The 22,759-nt window shown below is 43.3% G+C and overlaps 1 protein-coding gene across 1 annotated transcript in view; it reads right to left on the bottom strand.

Annotated features, from left to right (window-relative positions):
• Positions 1-4,833: 4,833 nt before the first annotated feature.
• tg (thyroglobulin) overlaps positions 4,834-22,759 on the bottom strand; it is a gene marked incomplete at both ends in the record, with an annotated part of 78,180 nt that continues 60,254 nt past the window's right edge. The window contains 6 exons of the mRNA XM_084157585.1: positions 4,834-4,976; positions 5,335-5,531; positions 14,768-14,908; positions 15,386-15,493; positions 19,309-19,496; positions 19,839-20,006. Coding sequence (XP_084013711.1) covers positions 4,834-4,976; positions 5,335-5,531; positions 14,768-14,908; positions 15,386-15,493; positions 19,309-19,496; positions 19,839-20,006 — 945 coding nt within the window. The remainder of the gene's footprint in view (positions 4,977-5,334; positions 5,532-14,767; positions 14,909-15,385; positions 15,494-19,308; positions 19,497-19,838; positions 20,007-22,759) is intronic.

The following is a 22,759-nucleotide window of genomic DNA, read 5'->3' as shown; positions in this document are numbered from 1 at the left end:
TAGGGACAGCTCAGTCAGTCTCTACAGTACATTAGTAACCCTGTAAGGTTAGGGCCAGCTCAGTCCCATCTCTACAGTACAGTATAAACCCTGTGAGGTTAGGGCCAGCTCAGTCTGTCTCTACAGTACAGTATAAACCCTGTAAGGTTAGGGCCAGTTCAGTCAGTCTCTACAGTACAATATAAACCCTGTAAGGTTAGGGTCAGTTCAGTCAGTCTCTACAGTACAGTATAAACCCTGTGAGGTTAGGTCCAGCTCAGTCAGTCTCTACAGTACAGTAGTATTCCCTGTTAGGTTAGGGCCAGCTCAGTCAGTCTCTACAGTACAGTATAAACCCTTGTAAGGTTAGGGCCAGCTCAGTTAGTCTCTACAGTACAGTATCAACCCTGTGAGGTTAGGGCCAGCTCAGTCAGTCTCTACAGTACAGTCTAAACCCTGTAAGGTTAGGGCCAGCTCAGTCAGTCTCTACAGTACAGTATAAACCCTGTAAGGTTAGGGCCAGTTCAGTCAGTCTCTACAGTACAGTAGTAAACCCTGTAAGGTTAGGGCCAGCTCAGTCAGTCTCTACAGTACAGTATAAACCATGTAAGGTTAGGGCCAGCCCAGTCAGTCTCTAAAGTACAGTAGTAACCCCTGTAAGGATAGGGCCAGCTCAGTCAGTCTCTACAGTACAGTAGTAAACCTTGTAAGGTTTGGGCCAGCTCAGTCAGTCTCTATAGTACAGTAGTAACCCCTGTAAGTTTAGGGCCAACTCAGTAGTCTCTACTGTACAGTAGTAAACCCTGTAAGGTTAGGGCCAGCTCAGTGAGACTCTACAGTAGTAAACCCTGTAAGGTTAGGGTCAGTTCATTCAGTCTCTACATTACAGTATAAACCCTGTGAGGTTAGGGCCAGCTCAGTCAGTCTCTACAGTACAGTAGTAACCCCTGTAAGGTTAGGGCCAGCTCAGTCAGTCTCTACAGTAGTAAACCCTGTAATGTTAGGGTCAGTTCAGTCAGTCTCTACAGTACAGTATAAACCCTGTGAGGTTAGGGCCAGCTCAGTCAGTCTCTACAGTACAGTATAAACCCTTGTAAGGTTAGGGCCAGCTCAGTCAGTCTCTACAGTACAGTATAAACCCTGTGAGGTTAGGGCCAGCTCAGTCAGTCTCTACAGTACAGTATAAACCCTGTAAGGTTAGGGCCAGCTCAGTCAGTCTCTACAGTACAGTATAAACCCTGTAAGGTTAGGGCCAGTTCAGTCAGTCTCTACAGTACAGTAGTAAACCCTGTAAGGTTAGGGCCAGCTCAGCCAGTCTCTACAGTACAGTATAAACCCTGTAAGGTTACGGCCAGTTAAGTCAGTCTCTACAGTAGTAAACCCTGTAAGGTTAGGGCCAGCTCAGTCAGTCTCTACAGTACAGTATAAACCATGTAAGGTTAGGGCCAGCCCAGTCAGTCTCTAAAGTACAATAGTAACCCCTGTAAGGATAGGGCCAGCTCAGTCAGTCTCTACAGTACAGTAGTAAACCATGTAAGGTTTGGGCAAGCTCAGTCAGTCTCTACAGTACAGTAGTAACCCCTGTAAGTTTAGGGCCAGCTCAGTAGTCTCTACTGTACAGTAGTAAACCCTGTAAGGTTAGGGCCAGCTCAGTGAGACTCTACAGTAGTAAACCCTGTAAGGTTAGGGTCAGTTCATTCAGTCTCTACATTACAGTATAAACCCTGTGAGGTTAGGGCCAGCTCAGTCAGTCTCTACAGTACAGTAGTAACCCCTGTAAGGTTAGGGCCAGCTCAGTCAGTCTCTACAGTACAGTATAAACCCTTGTAAGGTTAGGGCCAGCTCAGTCAGTCTCTACAGTACAGTATAAACCCTGTAAGGTTAGGGCCAGCTCAGTCAGTCTCTACAGTACAGTATAAACCCTGTGAGGTTAGGGCCAGCTCAGTCAGTCTCTACAGTACAGTATAAACCCTGTAAGGTTAGGGCCAGCTCAGTCAGTCTCTACAGTACATTAGTAAACCCTGTGAGGTTAGGGCCAGCTCAGTCAGTCTCTACAGTACAGTAGTAAACTCTGTAAGGTTAGGGCCAGTTCAGTCAGTCTCTACAGTAGTAAACCCTGTAAGGTTAGGGACAGCTCAGTCAGTCTCTACAGTACAATAGTAAACCCTGTAAGGTTAGGGCCAGATCAGTCAGTCTCTACAGTAGTAAACCCTGTAAGGTTAGGGCCAGCTCAGTCAGACTCTACAGTACAGTAGTAAACCCTGTAAGGTTAGGGCCAGCTCAGTCAGTCTCTACAGTACAGAAGTAAACCCTGTAAGTTTAGGGCCAGCTCAGTCAGTCTCTACAGTACAGTAGTAAACCCTGTAAGGTTAGGGCCAGCTCAGTCAGTCTCTACAGTACAGTAGTAAACCCTGTAAGGTTAGGGCCAGCTCAGTCAGTCTCTACAGTACAGTATAAACCCTGTAAGGTTAGGGCCGGTTCAGTCAGTCTCTACAGTAGAGTAGTAAACCCTCTAAGGTTAGGGCCAGCTCAGTCAGTCTCTACAGTACAGTATAAACCCTGTGAGGTTAGGGCCAGCTCAGTCAGTCTCTACAGTACAGTATAAACCCTGTAAGGTTAGGGCCAGCTCAGTCAGTCTCTACAGTACATTAGTAAACCCTGTGAGGTAAGGGCCAGCTCAGTCAGTCTCTACAGTACAGTAGTAAACTCTGTAAGGTTAGGGCCAGTTCAGTCAGTCTCTACAGTAGTAAACCCTTTAAGGTTAGGGCCAGCTCAGTCAGTCTCTACAGTACAGTAGTAAACCCTGTAAGGTTAGGGCCAGCTCAGTCAGTCTCTACAGTACAGTAGTAAACCCTGTAAGGTTAGGGCCAGCTCAGTCAGTCTCTACAGTACAGTAGTAAACCCTGTAAGGTTAGGGCCAGCTCAGTCAGTCTCTACAGTACAGTATAAACCCTGTAAGGTTAGGGCCAGTTCAGTCAGTCTCTATAGTACAGTAGTAAACACTGTAAGGTTAGGGCCAGCTCAGTCAGTCTCTACAGTACAGTAGTAAACCCTGTAAGGTTAGGGCCAGCTCAGTCAGTCTCTACAGTACAGTAGTAAACCCTGTAAGGTTAGGGCCAGCTCAGTCAGTCTCTACAGTACAGTATAAACCCTGTAAGGTTAGGGCCAGCTCAGTCCGTCTTTACAGTACAGTAGTAAACCCTGTAAGGTTAGGGCCAGCTCAGTCAGTCTCTACAGTACAGTAGTAAACCCTGTAAGGTTAGGGCCAGCTCAGTCCGTCTTTACAGTACAGTAGTAAACCCTGTAAGGTTAGGGCCAGCTCAGTCAGTCTCTACAGTACAGTATAAACCCTGTAAGGTTAGGGCCAGTTCAGTCAGTCTCTACAGTACAGTAGTAAACCCTGTGAGGTTAGGGCCAGCTCAGTCAGTCTCTACAGTACAGTATAAACCCGGTAAGGTTAGGGTCAGCTCAGTCAGTCTCTACAGTAGTAAACCCTGTAAGGTTAGGGCCAGCTCAGTCAGTCTCTACAGTACAGTATAAACCCTGTAAGGTTAGGGCCAGCTCAGTCAGTCTCTACTGTACAGTATATACCCTGTAAGGTTAGGGCCAGCTCAGTTAGTCTCTACAGTATAAACCCTGTAAGGTTAGGGCCAGCTCAGTCAGTCTCTACAGTACAGTATAAACCCTGTAAGGTTAGGGCCAGCTCAGTCAGTCTCTACAGTATAAACCCTGTAAGGTTAGGGCCAGCTCAGTCAGTCTCTACAGTATAAACCCTGTGAGGTTAGGGCCAGCTCAGTCCGTCTCTACAGTACAGTAGTAAACCCTATGAGGTTAGGGCCAGCTCAGTCCCTCTACAGTATAAACACTGGGTCCACTAAGACTAGAGGTACCTCATGGGAACCTTTACCTTTTAGATATGAGATTGTAGCTCTTGTTGTCTCCTTTTGAGCAACTTGCCAAAGTAAAGAATTATCCTGGGCGTGAAGAAATTAAAGAATGCGAATGATATGACTTAAAGAGGAAGATATGTCAAACGTTATTGAAGTGTGGGTTTATGTGTTGATAATGGTAGAAATATATTATGGGCTATCATTTTGGAACGTTCCTAGAGGAGGCGCTTCCTGGAAAGAGTACTTTGTTGTACCCCCGAGTCGTAGAAGTCTCCGCCATGAGTTAAAGAAGATATCTGGTGTTTGTCTGAATGGTAGAACTCTGTGGCTATGAACAGCTGGAATTGTCCAATCATCCACTTTCTTAAACACACAAACAAGGCTGCATATCAAATGGCACCCTATATAGTGCACTACTTTTGACCAGGGCCCATAGGACCCTGGTCAAAAGTAGTGCACTATAAATATAATAGGGGTCCATTTTGGAGGCAGACAATTGGGACAAGACCTCACACGGAAGGAACTTTCTGGAAACTTTCACCAAACGTGCACTTCAATAAGACAGCTGTTTTACACCTTTATTATCAGTCTAGTAACTGACTCAGGAGATTCTCAGATTTGACTCATTTAAAGTCATGTCTCTTACTTAGAAAATGACTCCTTGATTACCAATCTCAGCACCCAGACCCAAATGAGCTAGATGATTTGAATGTTCAGGCTATCACGAGAGATTACCTGATTACTACTTTAGACGTGAAGGGAGTATAAACAACATCACAGACTTCAGGAGTATTTTGTAATGCAATTGTTTTATTGTTTTATTTCATTAGTATGGAAACTGTAACAGGCAGTTAAATGACATTATTTCATTTATAGACTACTTTGGCAGTTGAAACAACATTTCTCACTATGTGTGAGTCATAAACCCTAAATGCAGATTAGATGGTACGTAGTGTGGTCCTTTCTAATTATAAGCATCCTTCTCTGACTTGGGTTTGCTCTGGGTGACAGTTGTCAGGAAATCAGCAAATAACTTGGTCTCTGGTGTTGGCGCGCCAGCCCCCAAACCAGCAGATTCCCCCTCCGACACAGCAGATGAAAGTTTGCCTGAAAAACAGAGACATCTTTCTTGTGACACCAAGTAATCCCATGAAGTAGAAGCAGCTTTGTTCTTCTCTAAAGTGGTGATATATGGATGTTTTTCCTAAAGATGAAAAGCTCTGCAGACGGAGACTGAACGTTTGGCACCATCTAAGAACATAGAGTAGCAAGCCTGTAATTACCGGCTACATATGTTTCTACGTATGTCCTTCTGACACTGAAAGAACAGAAAGTGAATAATTACTACGTTTTTATTTTGCCTTTGTGTTACTGTCATTGTTCTTTTCGTCAAAGATGTCTGTGGTTTGTTGGTAAATTGATGTTTTACGTAATCGTATTTTCAGTTTGGACAGTTTGGACCCACCAGTGGAGGCGGTCAGAGCGGAGATGTAGTCGGCCCAGAAGGAGCACTGGGCCCTGCGGAGGCCCCTGTGGTTACTGAGGCCTGGCTCCACCTCCATGTAGCTGTCCCCATCAGGGTGGGGCTGGAAGGCATGCCAGGGGGGCAGTGCCGCCTCGCTGAAGGCCACGCGGGACACTCTGTGAGCCTGGTTGGGATCTCTGTTCAGGAGGAGAAAACGTACTTTAAGAGACGTAGTATGCACACATGACTAAGTCCCTTTGGATAAAAGCGTCTGCTACAGTGCCTTGCAAAAGTATTCATCCCCCTTGGCGTTTTTCCTATTTTGTTGCATTACAGCCTGTAATTTCAATGGATTTTTTTTTGGATTTCATGTAATCGACATACACAAAATAGTGAAATGAAAAAAATAACTTGTTTCAAAACGTTCTAAAAAATAAATAACGGAAAAATGGTGCGTGCATATTTATTCACCCCCTTTGATATGAAGCCCCTAAAAAAGATCTGGTGTAACCAATTACCTTCAGAAGTCACATAATTAGATAAATAAAGTCCACCTGTGTGCAATCTAAGTGTCACATGATCTGTCACATGATCTCAGTATATACAGTGAGGGAAAAAAGTATTTGATCCCCTGCTGATTTTGTACGTTTGCCCACTGACAAAGAAATGATCAGTCTATAATTTTAATGGTAGGTTTATTTGAACAGTGAGAGACAGAATAACAACAAACAAATCCAGAAAAACGCATGTCAAAAATGTTATAAATTGATTTGCATTTTAATGAGGGAAATAAGTATTTGACCCCCTCTCAATCAGAAAGATTTCTGGCTCCCAGGTGTCTTTTATACAGGTAACGAGCTGAGATTAGGAGCACACTCTTAAAGGGAGTGCTCCTAATCTCAGTTTGTTACCTGTATAAAAGACACCTGTCCACAGAAGCAATCAATCAATCAGATTCCAAACTTTCCACCATGGCCAAGACCAAAGAGCTCTCCAAGGATGTCAGGGACAAGATTGTAGACCTACACAAGGCTGGAATGGGCTACAAGACCATCGCCAAGCAGCTTGGTGAGAAGGTGACAATAGTTGGTGCGATTATTCACAAATGGAAGAAACACAAAATAACTGTCAATCTCCCTCGGCCTGGGGCTCCATGCAAGATCTCACCTCGTGGAGTTGCAAAGATCATGAGAACGGTGAGGAATCAGCCCAGAACTACACGGGAGGATCTTGTCAATGATCTCAAGGCAGCTGGGACCATAGTCACCAAGAAAACAATTGGTAACACACTACGCCGTGAAGGACTGAAATCCTGCAGCGCCCGCAAGGTCCCCCTTCTCAAGAAAGCACATATACATGCCCGTCTGAAGTTTGTCAATGAACATCTGAATGATTCAGAGGAGAACTGGGTGAAAGTGTTGTGGTCAGATGACACTAAAATTGAGCTCTTTGGCATCAACTCAACTCGCCGTGTTTGGAGGAGGAGGAATGCTGCCTATGACCCCAAGAACACCATCCCCACCGTCAAACATGGAGGTGGAAACATTATGCTTTGGGGGTGTTTTTCTGCTAAGGGGACAGGACAACTTCACAGCATCAAAGGGACGATGGAAGGGGCCTCCTTCCCTCAGCCAGGGCATTGAAAATAGGTCGTGGATGGGTATTCCAGCATGACAATGACCCAAAACACACGGCCAAGGCAACAAAGGAGTGTCTCAAGAATAAGCACATTAAGGTCCTGGAGTGGCCTAGCCAGTCTCCAGACCTTAATCCCATAGAAAATCTGTGGAGGGAGCTGAAGGTTAGAGTTGCCAAACGTCAGCCTCGAAACCTAAATGACTTGGAGAAGATCTGCAAAGAGGAGTGGGACAAAATCCCTCCTGAGATGTGCGCAAACCTGGTGGCCAACTACAAGAAACGTCTGACCTCTGTGATTGCCAACAAGGGTTTTGCCACCAAGTACTAAGTCATGTTTTGCAGAGGGGTCAAATACTTATTTCCCTCATTAAAATGCAAATCAATTTATAACATTTTTGACATGCGTTTTTCTGGATATTTGTGTTGTTATTCTGTCTCTCGCTGTTCAAATAAACCTACCATTAAAATTATAGACTGATCATGTCTGTGTCAGTGGGCAAACATACAAAATCAGCAGGGGATCAAATACTTTTTTCCCTCACTGTATACACCTGTTCTGAAAGGCCCCAGAGTCTGCAACACCACTAAGGAAGGGGCACCACCAAGCAAGCGGCACCATGAAGACCAAGGAGCTCTCCAAACAGGTCAGAAACAAAGTTGTGGAGAAGTACAGATCAGGGTTGGGTTGTAAAGAAATATCCGAAACTTTGAACATCCCACGGAGCACCATTAAATCCATTATTAAAAAATTGAAAGAATATGGCACCACAACAAACCTGCCAAGAGAGGGCCACCCACCAAAACTCATGGACCAGGCAAGGAGGGCATTAATCAGAGAGGCAACAAATAGAGCAAAGATAACACTGAAGGAGCTGCAAAGCTCCACAGCGGAGATTGGAGTATCTGTCCATAGGACCACTTTAAGCCGTACACTCCCCAGAGCTGGGCTTTATGGAAGAGTGGCCAGAAAAAAGCCATTGCTTAAAGAAAAAAATAAGCAAAAGGCATGTGGGAGACACTGCAAACATACGGTAGAAGGTACTCTGGTCAGATGAGACTAAAATTGAGCTTTTTGGCCATCAAGGAAAACGCTATGTCTGGCGCAAACCCAACACCTCTCATCACCCCGAGAACACAATCCCCACAGTGAAGCATGGTGATGGCAGCATCATGCTGTGGGGATGTTTTTCATCGGCAGGGACTGGGAAACTGGTCAGAATTGAAGGAATGATGGATGGCGCTAAATACAGGGAAATTCTTGAGGGAAACCTGTTTCAGTCTTCCAGAGATTTGAGACAGGGACGGAGGTTCACCTTCCAGCAGGACAATGACCCTAAGCATACTCCTAAAGCAACACTCAAGTGGTTTAAGGGGAAACATTGAAATGTCTTGGAATGGTCTAGTCAAAGCCCAGACCTCAATCCAATTGAGAATCTGTGGTATGACTTAAAGATTGCTGTACACCAGCGGAACCCATCCAACTTGAAGGAGCTGGAGCAGTTTTGCCTTGAAGAATGGGCAAAAATCCCAGTGGCTAGATGTGCCAAGCTTATAGAGACATACCCCAAGAGACTTGCAGCTGTAATTGCTGCAAAAGGTGGCTCTACAAAGTATTGACTTTGGGGGGGTGAATAGTTATGCTCAAGTTTTCAGTTTTTTTGTCTTATTTCTTGTTTGTTTCACAAAAAAAAATATTTTGCATCTTCAAAGTGGTAGGCATGTTGTGTAAATCAAATGATACAAACCCCCAAAAAATCTATTTCAATTCCAGGTTGTGTGGGGATCTAGATGTGATGCCTAGCTTAGAAAGAATGCATTAATGATTAAACATAAAAGGTTTGTACTGTACTGATATAAATTGTTTAACCTAACAAGCTGTGATTAATGTGAGGAGCTGTTTTAGGGAGTAGGGGGAGATAAGAACTTGTGTCTCACATACACGAACACTGCCTCTTTGTGATCTGTGAACCGTCCAAGGACGTAGGTACAAAGAGTACAGGGGAACAGTGTCTATGGGTGCTGACTCTACAGGTTGTGATGATAACAACTTATGCCTGGCAACAGTGTGCAACAGTGAAGCGCCAAGGGGCTGGGACCAGCCTGTGCGCCAACGATTGGCTGAGTAAGTCTAAACCACGCTCAGTCTCTACTCTGATTGGCCAGCAGGGAGCGGGAACTATCTCTGTCAGAGTATTTGAAGAAGAACTTAGAACAATGGATCAGTTCTCTGAGTGCCCTGCGTGGTATTTCAGTGGACCCGTATATACGAACATCATATTTACCATTGAAGTGGTTTGCATTAATTAAAATACTAGTCTATTTTAGAAGACGTGTATTGACCTCTTTTGTTCCTAATACCAGATTTGAATTGACGCAACTTAACAATTGGTGACCCCAACGTGATCTGGTAGAAGGGACTTTGCTGGGTATTGTCCGGCCCATTGGACATCTCTGTCATTGAACGGTGTGTTTCACAAAGAGTCTGGACTACTAAAAACAGGTAAGCAGACACCTATTGTTATATAACTAAAGTTTCTCCACATTGGCTTTATCCAAATTAATTTTGTGAAACACCTGTCTGATGTAAGTGAACTAAATTATGAAACTATTATGAGTAGATTAGCACCATATTGTGACATGCAAACCTGTGGTGAATGTGATGTTAAACCATGGTACCATAGAGTATTTGTTCTACCGGCAAGGTCCGTAACTACGAGGGTACGGCTAGGTTCGGAGAAAATACTGACATCTATCGGCAAGGTCCATAACTGCGAGGGTACGGCTAGGTTCGAAGATACAGGGAATAATTGACTTAAGTAATTGCTATCGGCAAGGTTCGTAACTACGTGAGTACGGCTAGGTTCGAAGAATTACACTGGCAAGGTCCGTAACTTCGAGGGTACGGCTAGGTTCGGGAAATTTTAGATAATACTGGCGACTGGCAAGGTCCGTAACTTCGAGGGTACGGCTAGGTTCCGCTGAGTATTTTTTAGATAGGGAGGAGGATAGTAGGCGATGTTGAATTTGACAATGTAAAGGTAAAGATAATGAATAACTAGTATGACTAAACTGAAATGTTTGAACTGATATAACTGAACTGTAATGTTTGATGTTTGACATAGCATAATACTGGTTTTAAATAATTATGTTGAGGCAATTTGGTTTATTATTTAATTTAACGGTTGATGTTTGACCCTGCAAAATACTGGTTAAATAATTAGACTGAAATCATTTGGTTTGTCGTTTAAATATAAATATGCACCGACTTTAACTAATTAGGTGGGAATAATTTGATTTAAATAAATGGACTAATGTACTTTAAATAACGGCAGAATATTGGAAACGCTAAAACAAAAAGCAGACAAAGCCTGTTCCGACTGGACACAGGAGGGGAGGGGCTGGAGACAGCGAGAGTGTGGCTTTTGGAGAAGTCAGGAGAGACTGGGGGGGCGATTGTTTGAGAGGTGCCTGTGGGTTTCTGACGATATATACGTATGAACTTGCTCACCCGAACGTAGACCTACATCATGGGTGAGAAAGTAGAGAATATTTACATTTGCATTTTTGGTCATTTAGCAGACGCTCTTGTCCAGAGCGACTTGCAGGAGCAATTGGGGTTGGGTGCCTTGCTCAGGGGCACATCGGCAGATTTTTCGCCTGGTCGGCTCGGGGATTGGAACCGGCGACCTCTCGGTTGTTGGCGCGGCGCTATTGGTCACTAAGCTGCCTGCCGCCCCATATGAGTTTAAGGTTGTGCCGTTGTTTGATCATGTGATAAGGTTTAATGGGTAATCGGACCATAACTAATGTGGTTATGGAAGTAATGTATAAATAGTGGAGAGTCAATAGGGGGCTCCATTGAACTATTATGGTTTATTTGGCATTTCAATGGCATAAGGTGAAATCTGTATGTATGAGGGGAATTCGATTATGTATTATTATAGTATTATGGACACTCCGTAATAAATAAACTGAACCAAACAAGACGTTACTACAGCAATAGAGGATGGTTAATATTGTTACGTTAGTTTTTAAACCCGATGGTAGAGGTAAATGCAGAACGCTGTTAGAGAGTGTTTTATTTTTGCTACTAGGGTGTTTGAGATGAAAGGGCTGGCTAGTCGGGAGTGATGACGTGGCTGGTTGTGCGACATGGAAGTGGTTGTTTGGCGTACTTTGAAAGCATCGCGGAATGTGTGGAGTGACTGGCGATGTATGTAGAGGGTCCCTGGTTCGAACACAGGTAGGGACAGTGGGTAAAGCTTTCGCATTGGGGATATATACCTAGATTACTACGTGGATTGAGAAATGTGAAAGGTTGAATTAGATAGCTTAAGTAGAAGTATTCTAGAAAGGTCTATGAAAATATGTTACAAGGTCCCCTTGCGCCTTCCCCGTTGGATAGAAAGGAGCAAGGGGAGGGGTGAGAGATAGTTCAAATGTTAGGAATATCATTAAATGTATGCTTATCAACGATAACAAGTATTTGTTTTATTAATTAGGGCCTAATCAGAGAGAACAGTTTAAAAAATTGAATAGCGAACTGAAATGGCGATAGAGCTGTGAAAATTGAGTTGAGGACAAAGGAGAATAATTTATGGCTCTGGTTAGCGGGAGAAAAAAAAATAGAGACAGTCAAGCGAGTTAGATTGAACTGTGGGATTTCAAGTAGAGGTCTAGATACTTGACTGAAAGGCAGTGCTTTGATAAATTCGAATTGTTATTACTTTATTTGATAGGTTGCTTAACACCAGTAGTGTATACAAATAGTTGGTAAATTCTAGAACGATAATATATTTTCGTTAAGGGGAGAAGGGGGTGCAAGTGGTTTTGGTGAATAGCGCCAGCCTGTGGTGGGTTCTGGATTTGTTAAATAAACAAACTTATATTTTAAACTATAGTAATGCAATAGGCTACAATTATAACATTATCAGAAAAAGGTACAATTTAATGTGAAATAGTTATTACAATTATTATGAATAGTTATTACAGTTATTATCATTGATCCAGTAATGATAGAAGGATAGTAGAGGAAAGGCAAGGGATTAAATCTCATTTAGGGAAAGAAGAGAGTATGAAGATATATTAGGGAGAAAATACCATTAACTGAGGGATATAAAACGTTTAGCTGAAAAAAGAAAACAGGAATAATTTACCTTACACCCTAATATAGACATCGCATTACTTTTGATGTAACCATGATTGTATTGGCTAAAAAATGAAAAATGACATTTACAGGGGGGACAGGAACAATAGAAGATGAGACAGATTTTCCTAGGGGGTTGATCAAATAATTGATAATGGATCATTTGAGATGAGATCACATGTAGCAGAGTTAGGGTAATCAATTAAATAATCATTGTATACTCGAGGAATTTTGAGTGGTTTTATGGATTAGTTATGAGGAATTAGATTGATACAAAATTATTGATGGGTTAGGACTGGGGATATCTGTATCATGTTTTGTGTGTACTACCATCTTTAGATTATAACCAGGAGAAAGATAATTAGCTTATCTCATTGGAATGTTGCCCAGGGCTAGGGGGAGCAGTAGTGAAGTTAGGCAGTATTTAAGTGGGGCCTGGCTATTTGTGGTTGTTGTTTTTTCAAATTGGGTTTTTCAAACAAAAAACAACACACCTAGTATGATGTTTATAAAGCCTTGTTGTTTCAATTTTGGGGGGTTTTCAGCAGGTCAAGGGTGATAGGTCTTGGAGGAGCACGCATTTCTTTTGGAGTTTTTCGGTTTTGGCTGAGTTTGGGGTATATATGATTTCTTATGAGAATGAATGTCATGAGGACTTAATGAACACTTGGGATAAGTAACATTTATGAAATATTTAGAATAATGGTAATGTTTGGTATACTATGGGATGGAACAGTTCGTTGAATAATTTCAATTGCCTCTGAACTCTGTTTTAACCTTCTGGTGTTAATTAATCATCCACACTAGTAGATTATAAAGGCTTGAGAGGAGGACTTTAAGATAGTTAATTTTACTAAGTTGAGGGTAATTTATAATACTGTGAAAAGTGTGAAGAAGATTATAATTTAGTAATAATATATATGATTTGAACCATAAAATAACAGAAGAGAGAGAGAGCTTTCCCTGAATGAGGGATACCTGTTGCTAGTCAATGAATATATATATATATATTGATGGGATAGGAGTACCTCGAGGGGTTCCAGAAGAATTCAAAGCTAGGAATCAGATCGCAGATTTATAAACCACACTCGTGATGCAATAAAGGGATTGGCTGAGCAGACAGCGGCAACTAGCTTAATGGCATGGCAGAATAGAATAGCTTTAGATATGCTTTTGGCTGAGCGGAGTTTGTGTTCTGTTTGGATCTATGTGCTGTACTTTGATCCCCAACAATACAGCACCGGACGGGTCCGTGACCAAAGCACTTCAGGGACTCACCACGCTGGCGAACGAACTGGCTGAGAACTCTGCTATTGATAGCTCCCTAAACGCAAGGCAATGGAGAAGGCGGTTTCCCAACAGATGGTGAGATACGGCCCAATCCCGGACTCCGACCTAAGGAATGAAGGATATGACCTACCAGGCTTGGTGGAGTGACACCCTAGAGGGTGTCAATAGGGGGCCAAAATGTACTTCCCTGTTTGTGTTTTGTGTTCTATTAATCCTGTGTTTTATGCTTTATTAATCAAGTTAACCATTGTGAATGTTTGTCTTTCCTTATGTGAAGGTTTGAAGTTCCTGGGTGGCTGGGTAGCCAACCTAGTACAAGTTAGGTGTAGATGGAAGGACTGAAGGCCTTTTTATTATCATTATTGCCTATTAATAAAAGTGTGATTATTTTTGTTTGTATTGTATTTTAGTGAGTGACACCCTAGAGGGTGTCAATAGGGGGATTCCTGAATTTCCCTGAAATTTCTTGTTTTGGGTTCACACCCAGTGGGTGTGAAAAGGGGGATTGTGGGGATCTAGATGTGATGCCTAGCTTAGAAAGAATGCATTAATGATTAAACATAAAAGGTTTGTACTGTACTGATATAAATCGTTTAACCTAACAAGCTGTGATTAATGTGAGGAGCTGTTTTATGGAGTAGGGGGAGATAAGAACTTGTGTCTCACATACACGAACACTGCCTCTTTGTGATCTGTGAACCGTCCAAGGACGTAGGTACAAAGAGTACAGGGGAACAGTGTATGGGTGCTGACTCTACAGGTTGTGATGATAACAACTTATGCCTGGCAACAGTGTGCAACAGTGAAGCGCCAAGGGGCTGGGACCAGCCTGTGCGCCAACGATTGGCTGAGTAAGTCTAAACCACGCTCAGTCTCTACTCTGATTGGCCAGCAGGGAGCGGGAACTATCTCTGTCAGAGTATTTGAAGAAGAACTTAGAACAATGGATCAGTTCTCTGAGTGCCCTGCGTGGTATTTCAGTGGACCCGTATATACGAACATCATATTTACCATTGAAGTGGTTTGCATTAATTAAAATACTAGTCTATTTTAGAAGACGTGTATTGACCTCTTTTGTTCCTAATACCAGATTTGAATTGACGCAACTTAACAGTTGTAAGGCAACAAAATAGAAAAAATGCCAAGGGGCAAGGGGGGTGAATACTTTCGCAAGCCACTGTAAATGTCATATATTATCTATTATGATACCACATGCATAAGGCAGTATTCTCCAGTCATGGGGATTGGTTTAGATGTAACAAACAATACAAAATAAACCAATTGATTTAGATGGAAATGGCACTACTATACAGTATGGTTGGCATTTATTTAAAGTAATTTCTGTTTAGTTTTTTTTACCCGGACTTGATGAAGTTGGCAATGTAGGTCATCATCTGCAGGGAGAGGCGTCTCTCTGTGTTGGTGAACAGGTTGTAGGTCAGGGGGCTGTGGGGGAGACCAAACACATACTGGACATCCAGGGGCACTGACAGGTCAGCACTGAAATGAAAACAAATCACACACAAATAAATAATACATTATCATCCCACTTCCCTAGCAACACAGCAAAACAAAACAATTAAATAATACATTATCATGCCATTTCCCTAGCAACACAAAACAAATAATACATCATCATCCCACTTTTCTAGCAACACAGCAAAACAAAACAAATAAATAATACATCATCATGCCACTTCCCTAGCAACACAGCAAAACAAATAAATAATACATTATCATGTAGTCCCCTGTAGCTCAGTTGGTAGAGCATGGCGCTTGCAACGCTAGGGTTGTGGGTTTGTTTCCCACGGGGGGCCAGTATGAAAATGTATGCACTCTGGATAAGAGCGTCTGCTAAATGACACAACAAGGTAGTCTGAGTTAACACAAGTACTACTTGACTAGTAGTCAACGGTGTGGAGCCCTGACCTGACCTGGCTTCCTGGCTGCCTAGTCCTCCTCACACCCAGTGATTACCTGGTCTGGGCAGTGTCCTCAGGCAGGTGGTACATGAACACATTGGATCTGGAGTTAGCTGCCCAGAAGTTGGCCATCTTTATGGTGGGGCACACAATGAAGAGATCTCTGAACAGAGACAGAGAGCGACATTTAACACAGTCTCAACACACATCACAGCATTGTTATTGTATGCACTCACTAACTGTAAGTCGCTCTGGATAAGAGCGTCTGCTAAATGACTCAAATGAAAATGTTTCACTTTGCTTTGTGGACAAAGACTGAGAGAAAGGATAAAGCCAGGTGTACCTATTCTGTACATGACAGGACAGCAGTTCACTGACAATCACTCACACAGTGTTGTCTAACAAACCAAACATTTACATGTGTGACTGAGGGTTGTGTGTGTGTATGTGTGTCTTGAGAAGAAATGGTCTGTCTGGCTGCCACAGTGCCAGGCTAGTTAACTAAGGCTAGGTTCCAAATGGCACCCGATTCCCTATATAGTGCACTACTGTTGACCAGAGCCCATAGCGGTAGTGCACTATGCAGGGAATAGGGTGCCATTTGGGACATATCCAGTGTGTTACAGCAGGGCGGGTATTTACTGAGTGAGGGGCCACTCCTGCTGCAGCCAAAATACACTGATGGATGTGGATAAACAAGCAATGGACATATCTGCCTTTAAGTTACAGGCATTTTGAACTCTGGAGAATGTCTAGTATAACTCCTAGCATAGTGATAGTTTCAGGTCAGGACTCTTTTACTAAAATACATGTTGTGAATGTGAGATATGCTGTTGTTTTTCTCTTTAAGGCATCGGTCGGTTGCTATCCTGAGCTAACCGCAGGTCCATGGGTGTGTTGTGTGGGTCAGCGTCAGCCCTGTTCCCTGCTATATTTGACACTAGTTATTATGTGGGTGAAGTCCAGTGCAGTAAACGCTGAAGAGGAGAGGCAGCAGCAACCATTCATATAACTACCAAAGCCTGTATCTAGAACATCTCTGTCAATACTGCAGATATATGCAGAACATACGCATTAGAAGAACATCTCTGTCAATACTGCAGATATATACAGAACATACACAGAACTACAGAGACATACAGTATGTACAGAATCCCATTGCATATAAGAGTAGGAGTGCTGAACTGAACAAAAATATAAACGCAACATGTAAAGTGTTGGTCCCATGTTTCATTCGCTGAAATACAAAATCACAGTAAATGTTTCATACACACAAAGCTTATTTCTCTCAAATGTTGTGCACAAATTAATTTGTTTACATCCCTGCTAGTGAGCATTTCCCCTTTGCCCAGATAACCCATCCACCTGACAGTGGGGGGGGGGGGGGGGGGGGGGGTCCTGGCTGGGCCTGGTTGCCATGTGGGTGGGCCTATACCCTCCAGGCCCACCCATGGCTGCGCCCCTGCCCAGTCATGTGAAATCCATACATTAAGGCCTAATTTATTTATTTCAATTGACTGATTTCCTTATATGAACTGTAACTCAGTCAAATCTTTGAAATTGTTGCATGTTGCGTTTATATTTTTGTTCAGTATAAAATCAGATTCCATCTATCCATTCATTTTACAATCCAAAAGGCAAAACTGGTCCTAGATCAGCATTCTTTCTCTAAGACGCTTTATGAATATAGGCCCTGACGTTTCCTTATGGCACATTCCTGGTGAAAAGCTTGGTCTATGCCCCATGTCAGGGCCAAGTTAAATGGCTGCGCCACAGCACTAGCATTTCTATTTCTGAATGGTTACATTTCTTTCTTTTCTAAACACACTGCTCCTAACACTATCAGTAACACAGTTCTTCAAAATCCTCAGGTTATTTCAGTCTTCACTTGGCTGTCTGTTTCCTTCCTCTGGACCACAAGTGAAACACACTCTGTTCCAGTTCTTCAGTGTTGCGTCTCAAATGGTACCCTATTCCCTTTATAGTGCACTACTTTTGAACAGGGCCAGTTTCCAGTTTGTCAATGACAGTAAAGCAACATATAACAATGTAAAGAGGTCTATACTCTAGGTATGAGTCTCTACTCACTCTGCACTGTACTGAACTCACTGTACTGAACTCACTGCGTCGAACTCACTGCGTCGAACTCACTGCGTCGAACTCACTGCGTCGAACTCTCTGTATAGAACTCAATGTATGGCCTTCAGAAAGTATTGATTAAATAAAACATGTTCTCACCTATCTACACACAATATCCCATAATGACAAAGTGAAAACATGTTTTAAGAATTTTTAGCTAATTTATCAAAAATAAAATACAGAAATATCTCATGGATACATATGTATTCACACCCCTTTCCTATGACACTCCAAAATGAGCTCAGGTGCATCCAATTTCCTTTGATCATCCTTGAGATGTCACTACAACTTGATTGGAGTCCACCTGTGGCTAATTCAATTGTTTGGGCATGATTTAGAAAGAAACACACCTGTCTATATAAGGTCCCACAGTTGACAGTGCATGTCAGAGCAGAAACTATACCATGAAGTCCAAGGAACTGTTGTGATGAGGAATATATCTGGGGAAGGGTATAAAACAATTTCAAGAGTGTTGAACATTTCCAAGAGCACAGTGGTCTTCATCATCAGGAAATTGAACAAATATGGAACTACCCAGACTCTGCCTAGAGCTGGCTGTTCGACCAAACTGAGCAACCGGGCAAGAAGGACCTTGGTCAGGGAGGTGACCAAGAACCCAATGACCACTGACAAAACTGCAGAGTTCCTTGGCTAAGATGGGAGAACCTGCCAGAAGGACAACTGTCTCTACAGCACTCCACCAATCTGGGCTTTATGTGAGAGTGGCCAGATGGAAGCCACTCCTGAGAAAAAGGCAAATGACAGCACACCTGGAGTTTGCAAAAAGGCACATGAAAGACTCCGAGCATAAGGCAAAAGATTCTGTGGTCTGATGAGACAAAAATGTAACTCTTTGGCCTGAATGCAAAGCGCTATGTTTGGAGAAAACCAGGCACAGCTCATCACCCGTCTAACACCATCCCTACCGTGAAGCATGGTGGTGGCAGCATCATGCTATGGGGATGCTTTTCAGCAATACAGGCAGATCCTATATGAGAACCTGCTTCAGTGTGCAAACGACCTTAGACTGGGGGTGAAGATTTATGTTCCAATAGGACAATGACTGCAAGCATAGAGCCAAAGCAATGTTGGAATGGCTTCAGAACAAGAATGTGAAAGTCCTTGAGTGGCCCAGCCAAAGCCCAGACTTGAATCCCATTGAAAATCTGTGGAAAGACTTGAAGATTGCTGTTCACCGCCACTCCCCATATGACTTAACAGATTTTGAGAAAATCAGCCTGGAAGAATGGGAGAAAATCTCAAAATCCAGACTTTCAAAGCTGATACAGACATACCCAATACGACTCAAAGCTGTAATCTCCGCCAAAGGTGTATCAGGTGTGAATACTTACGTAAATAAGATATTTCTGTATTTCATTTTCAATAAATTTGTCATTATGGGGTAATGTGTGTAGATGGGTGAGGAAAAATATCAATTTAATCCATTTTGAATTCAGGCTGTAAGACAACAATGTGGAATAAGTCAAGGGGTATGAATACTTTCTGAAGGCACTGTATAAAACTCACTGTATAGAACTCACTGTATAGAACTCACTGTAAAGAACTCACTGTAAAGAACTCACTGTATAGAACTAAGTGCTCTTGAACGCGAAGAGACAAATTCCTGTAAAAGGCCAAATAAATGAAGTGAACTGAACTGATAACTGAATATACAGAACTGAACAGAGAATGGTATCTTGTGACGTGATTAGATTATTATGGTGCTTGCTTCTCCATACAGGAACTGTATATTGATACACTGAATTCTATGAATAAGAGGAAGGTATTCTGGAACTACATGAATACTGTATACAGTAGTGTGCTTAGCACATTTCTCACCTGGTTGCATTGTTAAGAGCCTGAGAGAAGACATTGTAACCAGCAGGAGAGGGAGAGTGCTGCATAGAGTAGAACCAGGTAGCTGCAGCCTTCACAAAAGCATTGGCATCGTCTCCACCCAGAGAGTTGGACAGGGCTTCGTAGAACGCTGTTTTACTGTCAGCTCGCCCCTGGAGCTCCTCAAAGTTCTGTCGTCAGACATTACGGGGGAAAAGTAGAAGTTGGTGATATGAAATGTGGCTGAGTATAGTAATACTAATCAAAACTAATAATTGGGGATGCATTGATATGAATGAGGACAAACCGCTAACACACTAGTCACTAGCTGAGTTGAACTAGGAGTTAACACATTAGAATATATCCTATACTCTATGAAAAACAAAGAGCCGAATTCCCCAGTTCCATCCTAAAGCATGGGGAAAGCTCAATAAACAGGTACAACTAAATAGATGGACGATACTAGAAGTGAATGTTCTCACCATAGAAATACATAAAGAACACCTATGAATTATAGGATCTCTGGTTCTCACCTTGATCCTCTTGGCCCTGCTGATGAGTCCATCCTCTGCGGAGGAGCCCAGCAGGAGGTCAGCTCTGTGGGAGAGTGCATTCATCAGGGCCATGGAGGGTTTCCCCTGGACAGAGACCCCATCCACCACTGGACCCCAGGCCTGCAGGGGCCCACTGACTGACAGCAACTGTAACAGATAACATAACTTTGACAGAAAAAATGTCCCCAAATAGCATCTACTGCCTTTATAGTGCAATACTTTTGACCAGAGCCCTATGGGCCCTAGTCAAAAGTAGTGCACTAAACAGGGAATAGGGTGCCATTTGGAATACAGGCTATGATACCTGTTAGAATGGGAACACAGCATGTGTTTTTAATAGATATATTATATTGAAAAATGTCAAAAAGATCAGAAGAAATTGGAATTAGGGAGATGTTTGCATTGAGGCTATTTAATCATACTTCTAACACAGAGCAATACAATGAGCTTAGCCGATGCTTTGTGGGATTTATGCTACTGAAAGTCTACCTTGGTCTGGCCCTGTGATAGACTAGCGTCCTGTCCAGGGGGTATACCGGTACATCAAGTTGCCAAACGCTACAGAAACAGAAGATAGACTAGTGTCCTGTCCAGGGGTTTTAAATATACATTTTCTTTGGTATTTGGTATTTTATTAGGATCCCCATTAGCTGTTGCAAAAGAAGCAGCTACTCTTCCTGGGGTCCACACAAAACATGAAACATGACATAATACAGAACATTAACAGACAAGAACAGAACTACATCAATATTTTTTTTAAATAAAGTAATAATTTTAAAAAGGCACACGTAGCCTACATATCAATACCAATACATACACACAAACTACATCAAGCTGCCTCACTACAGAAACAGGAGATATACTAGTGTCCTGTCCAGGGGGTGTACTGGTACATCAAGCTGCCTCACTACAGAAACAGGAGATAGACTAGTGTCCTGTCCAGGGGGTGTACTGGTACATCAAGCTGCCTCACTACAGAAACAGGAGATAGACTAGTGTCCTGTCCAGGGGGTGTACTGGTACATCAAGCTGCCTCACTACAGACACAGGAGATAGACTAGTGTCCTGTCCAGGAGGTGTACTGGTATGTCAAGCTACCTCACTACAGAAACAGGAGATAGACTAGCGTCCTGTCCAGGGGGTGTACTGGTACATCAAGCTGCCTCACTACAGAAACAGGAGATAGACTAGTGTCCTGTCCAGGGGGGGTACTGGTATGTCAAGCTACCTCACTACAGAAACAGGAGATAGACTAGCGTCCTGTCCAGGGGGTGTACTGGTACATCAAGCTGCCTCACTACAGAAACAGGAGACAGACTAGTGTCCTGTCCAGGGGGTGTACTGGTACATCAAGCTGCCTCACTACAGAAACAGGAGATAGACTAGTGTCCTGTCCAGGAAGTGTACTGGTACATCAAGCTGTCTCACTACAGAAACAGGAGATAGACTAGTGTCCTGTCCAGGAAGTGTACTGGTACATCAAGCTGCCTCACTACAGAAACAGGAGATAGACTAGTGTCCTGTCCAGGGGGTGTACTGGTACATCAAGCTGCCTCACTACAGAAACAGGAGATAGACTAGTGTCCTGTCCAGGGGGTGTACTGGTACATCAAGCTGCCTCACTACAGAAACAGGAGATAGACTAGTGTCCTGTCCAGGGGGGGTACTGGTACATCAAGCTGCCTCACTATAGAAACAGGCTACCTTCCTTGGTCTGGGACTATACGGCTACCTTCCTTGGTCTGGGACTATACGGCTACCTTCCTTGGTCTGGGACTATATAGCTACCTTCCTTGGTCTGGGACTATACAGCTACCTTCCTTGGTCTGGGACTATACAGCTACCTTCCTTGGTCTGGGACTATACAGCTACCTTCATTGGTCTGGGACTATACAGCTACCTTCCTTGGTCTGGGACTATACAGCTACCTTCCTTGGTCTGGGACTATACGGCTACCTTCCTTGGTCTGGGACTATACAGCTACCTTCCTTGGTCTGGGACTATACAGCTACCTTCCTTGGTCTGGGACTATACGGCTACCTTCCTTGGTCTGGGACTATACAGCTACCTTCCTTGGTCTGGGACTATACAGCTACCTTCCTTGGTCTGGGACTATACAGCTACCTTCCTTGGTCTGGGACTATACAGCTACCTTCCTTGGTCTGGGACTATACAGCTACCTTCCTTGGTCTGGGACTATACAGCTACCTTCCTTGGTCTGGGACTATACAGCTACCTTCCTTGGTCTGGGACTATACGGCTACCTTCCTTGGTATGGGACTATACGGCTACCTTCCTTGGTCTGGGACTATACAGCTACCTTCCTTGGTCTGGGACTATACGGCTACCTTCCTTGGTCTGGGACTATACAGCTACCTTCCTTGGTCTGGGACTATACAGCTACCTTCCTTGGTCTGGGACTATACAGCTACCTTCCTTGGTCTGGGACTATACAGCTACCTTCCTTGGTCTGGGACTATACAGCTACCTTCCTTGGTCTGGGACTATACAGCTACCTTCCTTGGTCTGGGACTATACGGCTACCTTCCTTGGTCTGGGACTATACAGCTACCTTCCTTGGTCTGGGACTATACAGCTACCTTCCTTGGTCTGGGACTATACGGCTACCTTCCTTGGTCTGGGACTATACAGCTACCTTCCTTGGTCTGGGACTATACAGCTACCTTCCTTGGTCTGGGACTATACAGCTACCTTCCTTAGTCTGGGACTATACGGCTACCTTCCTTGGTCTGGGACTATACAGCTACCTTCCTTGGTCTGGGTCTATAAGGCCAACAGTACCTTGGTCTGGGTCTATAAGGCCAACAGTACCTTGGTATGGGTATATAAGGCCAACAGTACCTTAGTCTGGGTCTATAAGGCCAACAGTACCTTAGTCT

Source organism: Coregonus lavaretus (genome assembly GCF_964263955.1).
Source record: "Coregonus lavaretus genome assembly, chromosome: 3".
NCBI classification, from domain to species: Eukaryota; Metazoa; Chordata; class Actinopteri; order Salmoniformes; family Salmonidae; genus Coregonus; species Coregonus lavaretus.
The sequence above is the reverse complement of the archived record's forward strand: the minus strand, read 5'-3'. Positions and strand labels throughout refer to the sequence as shown.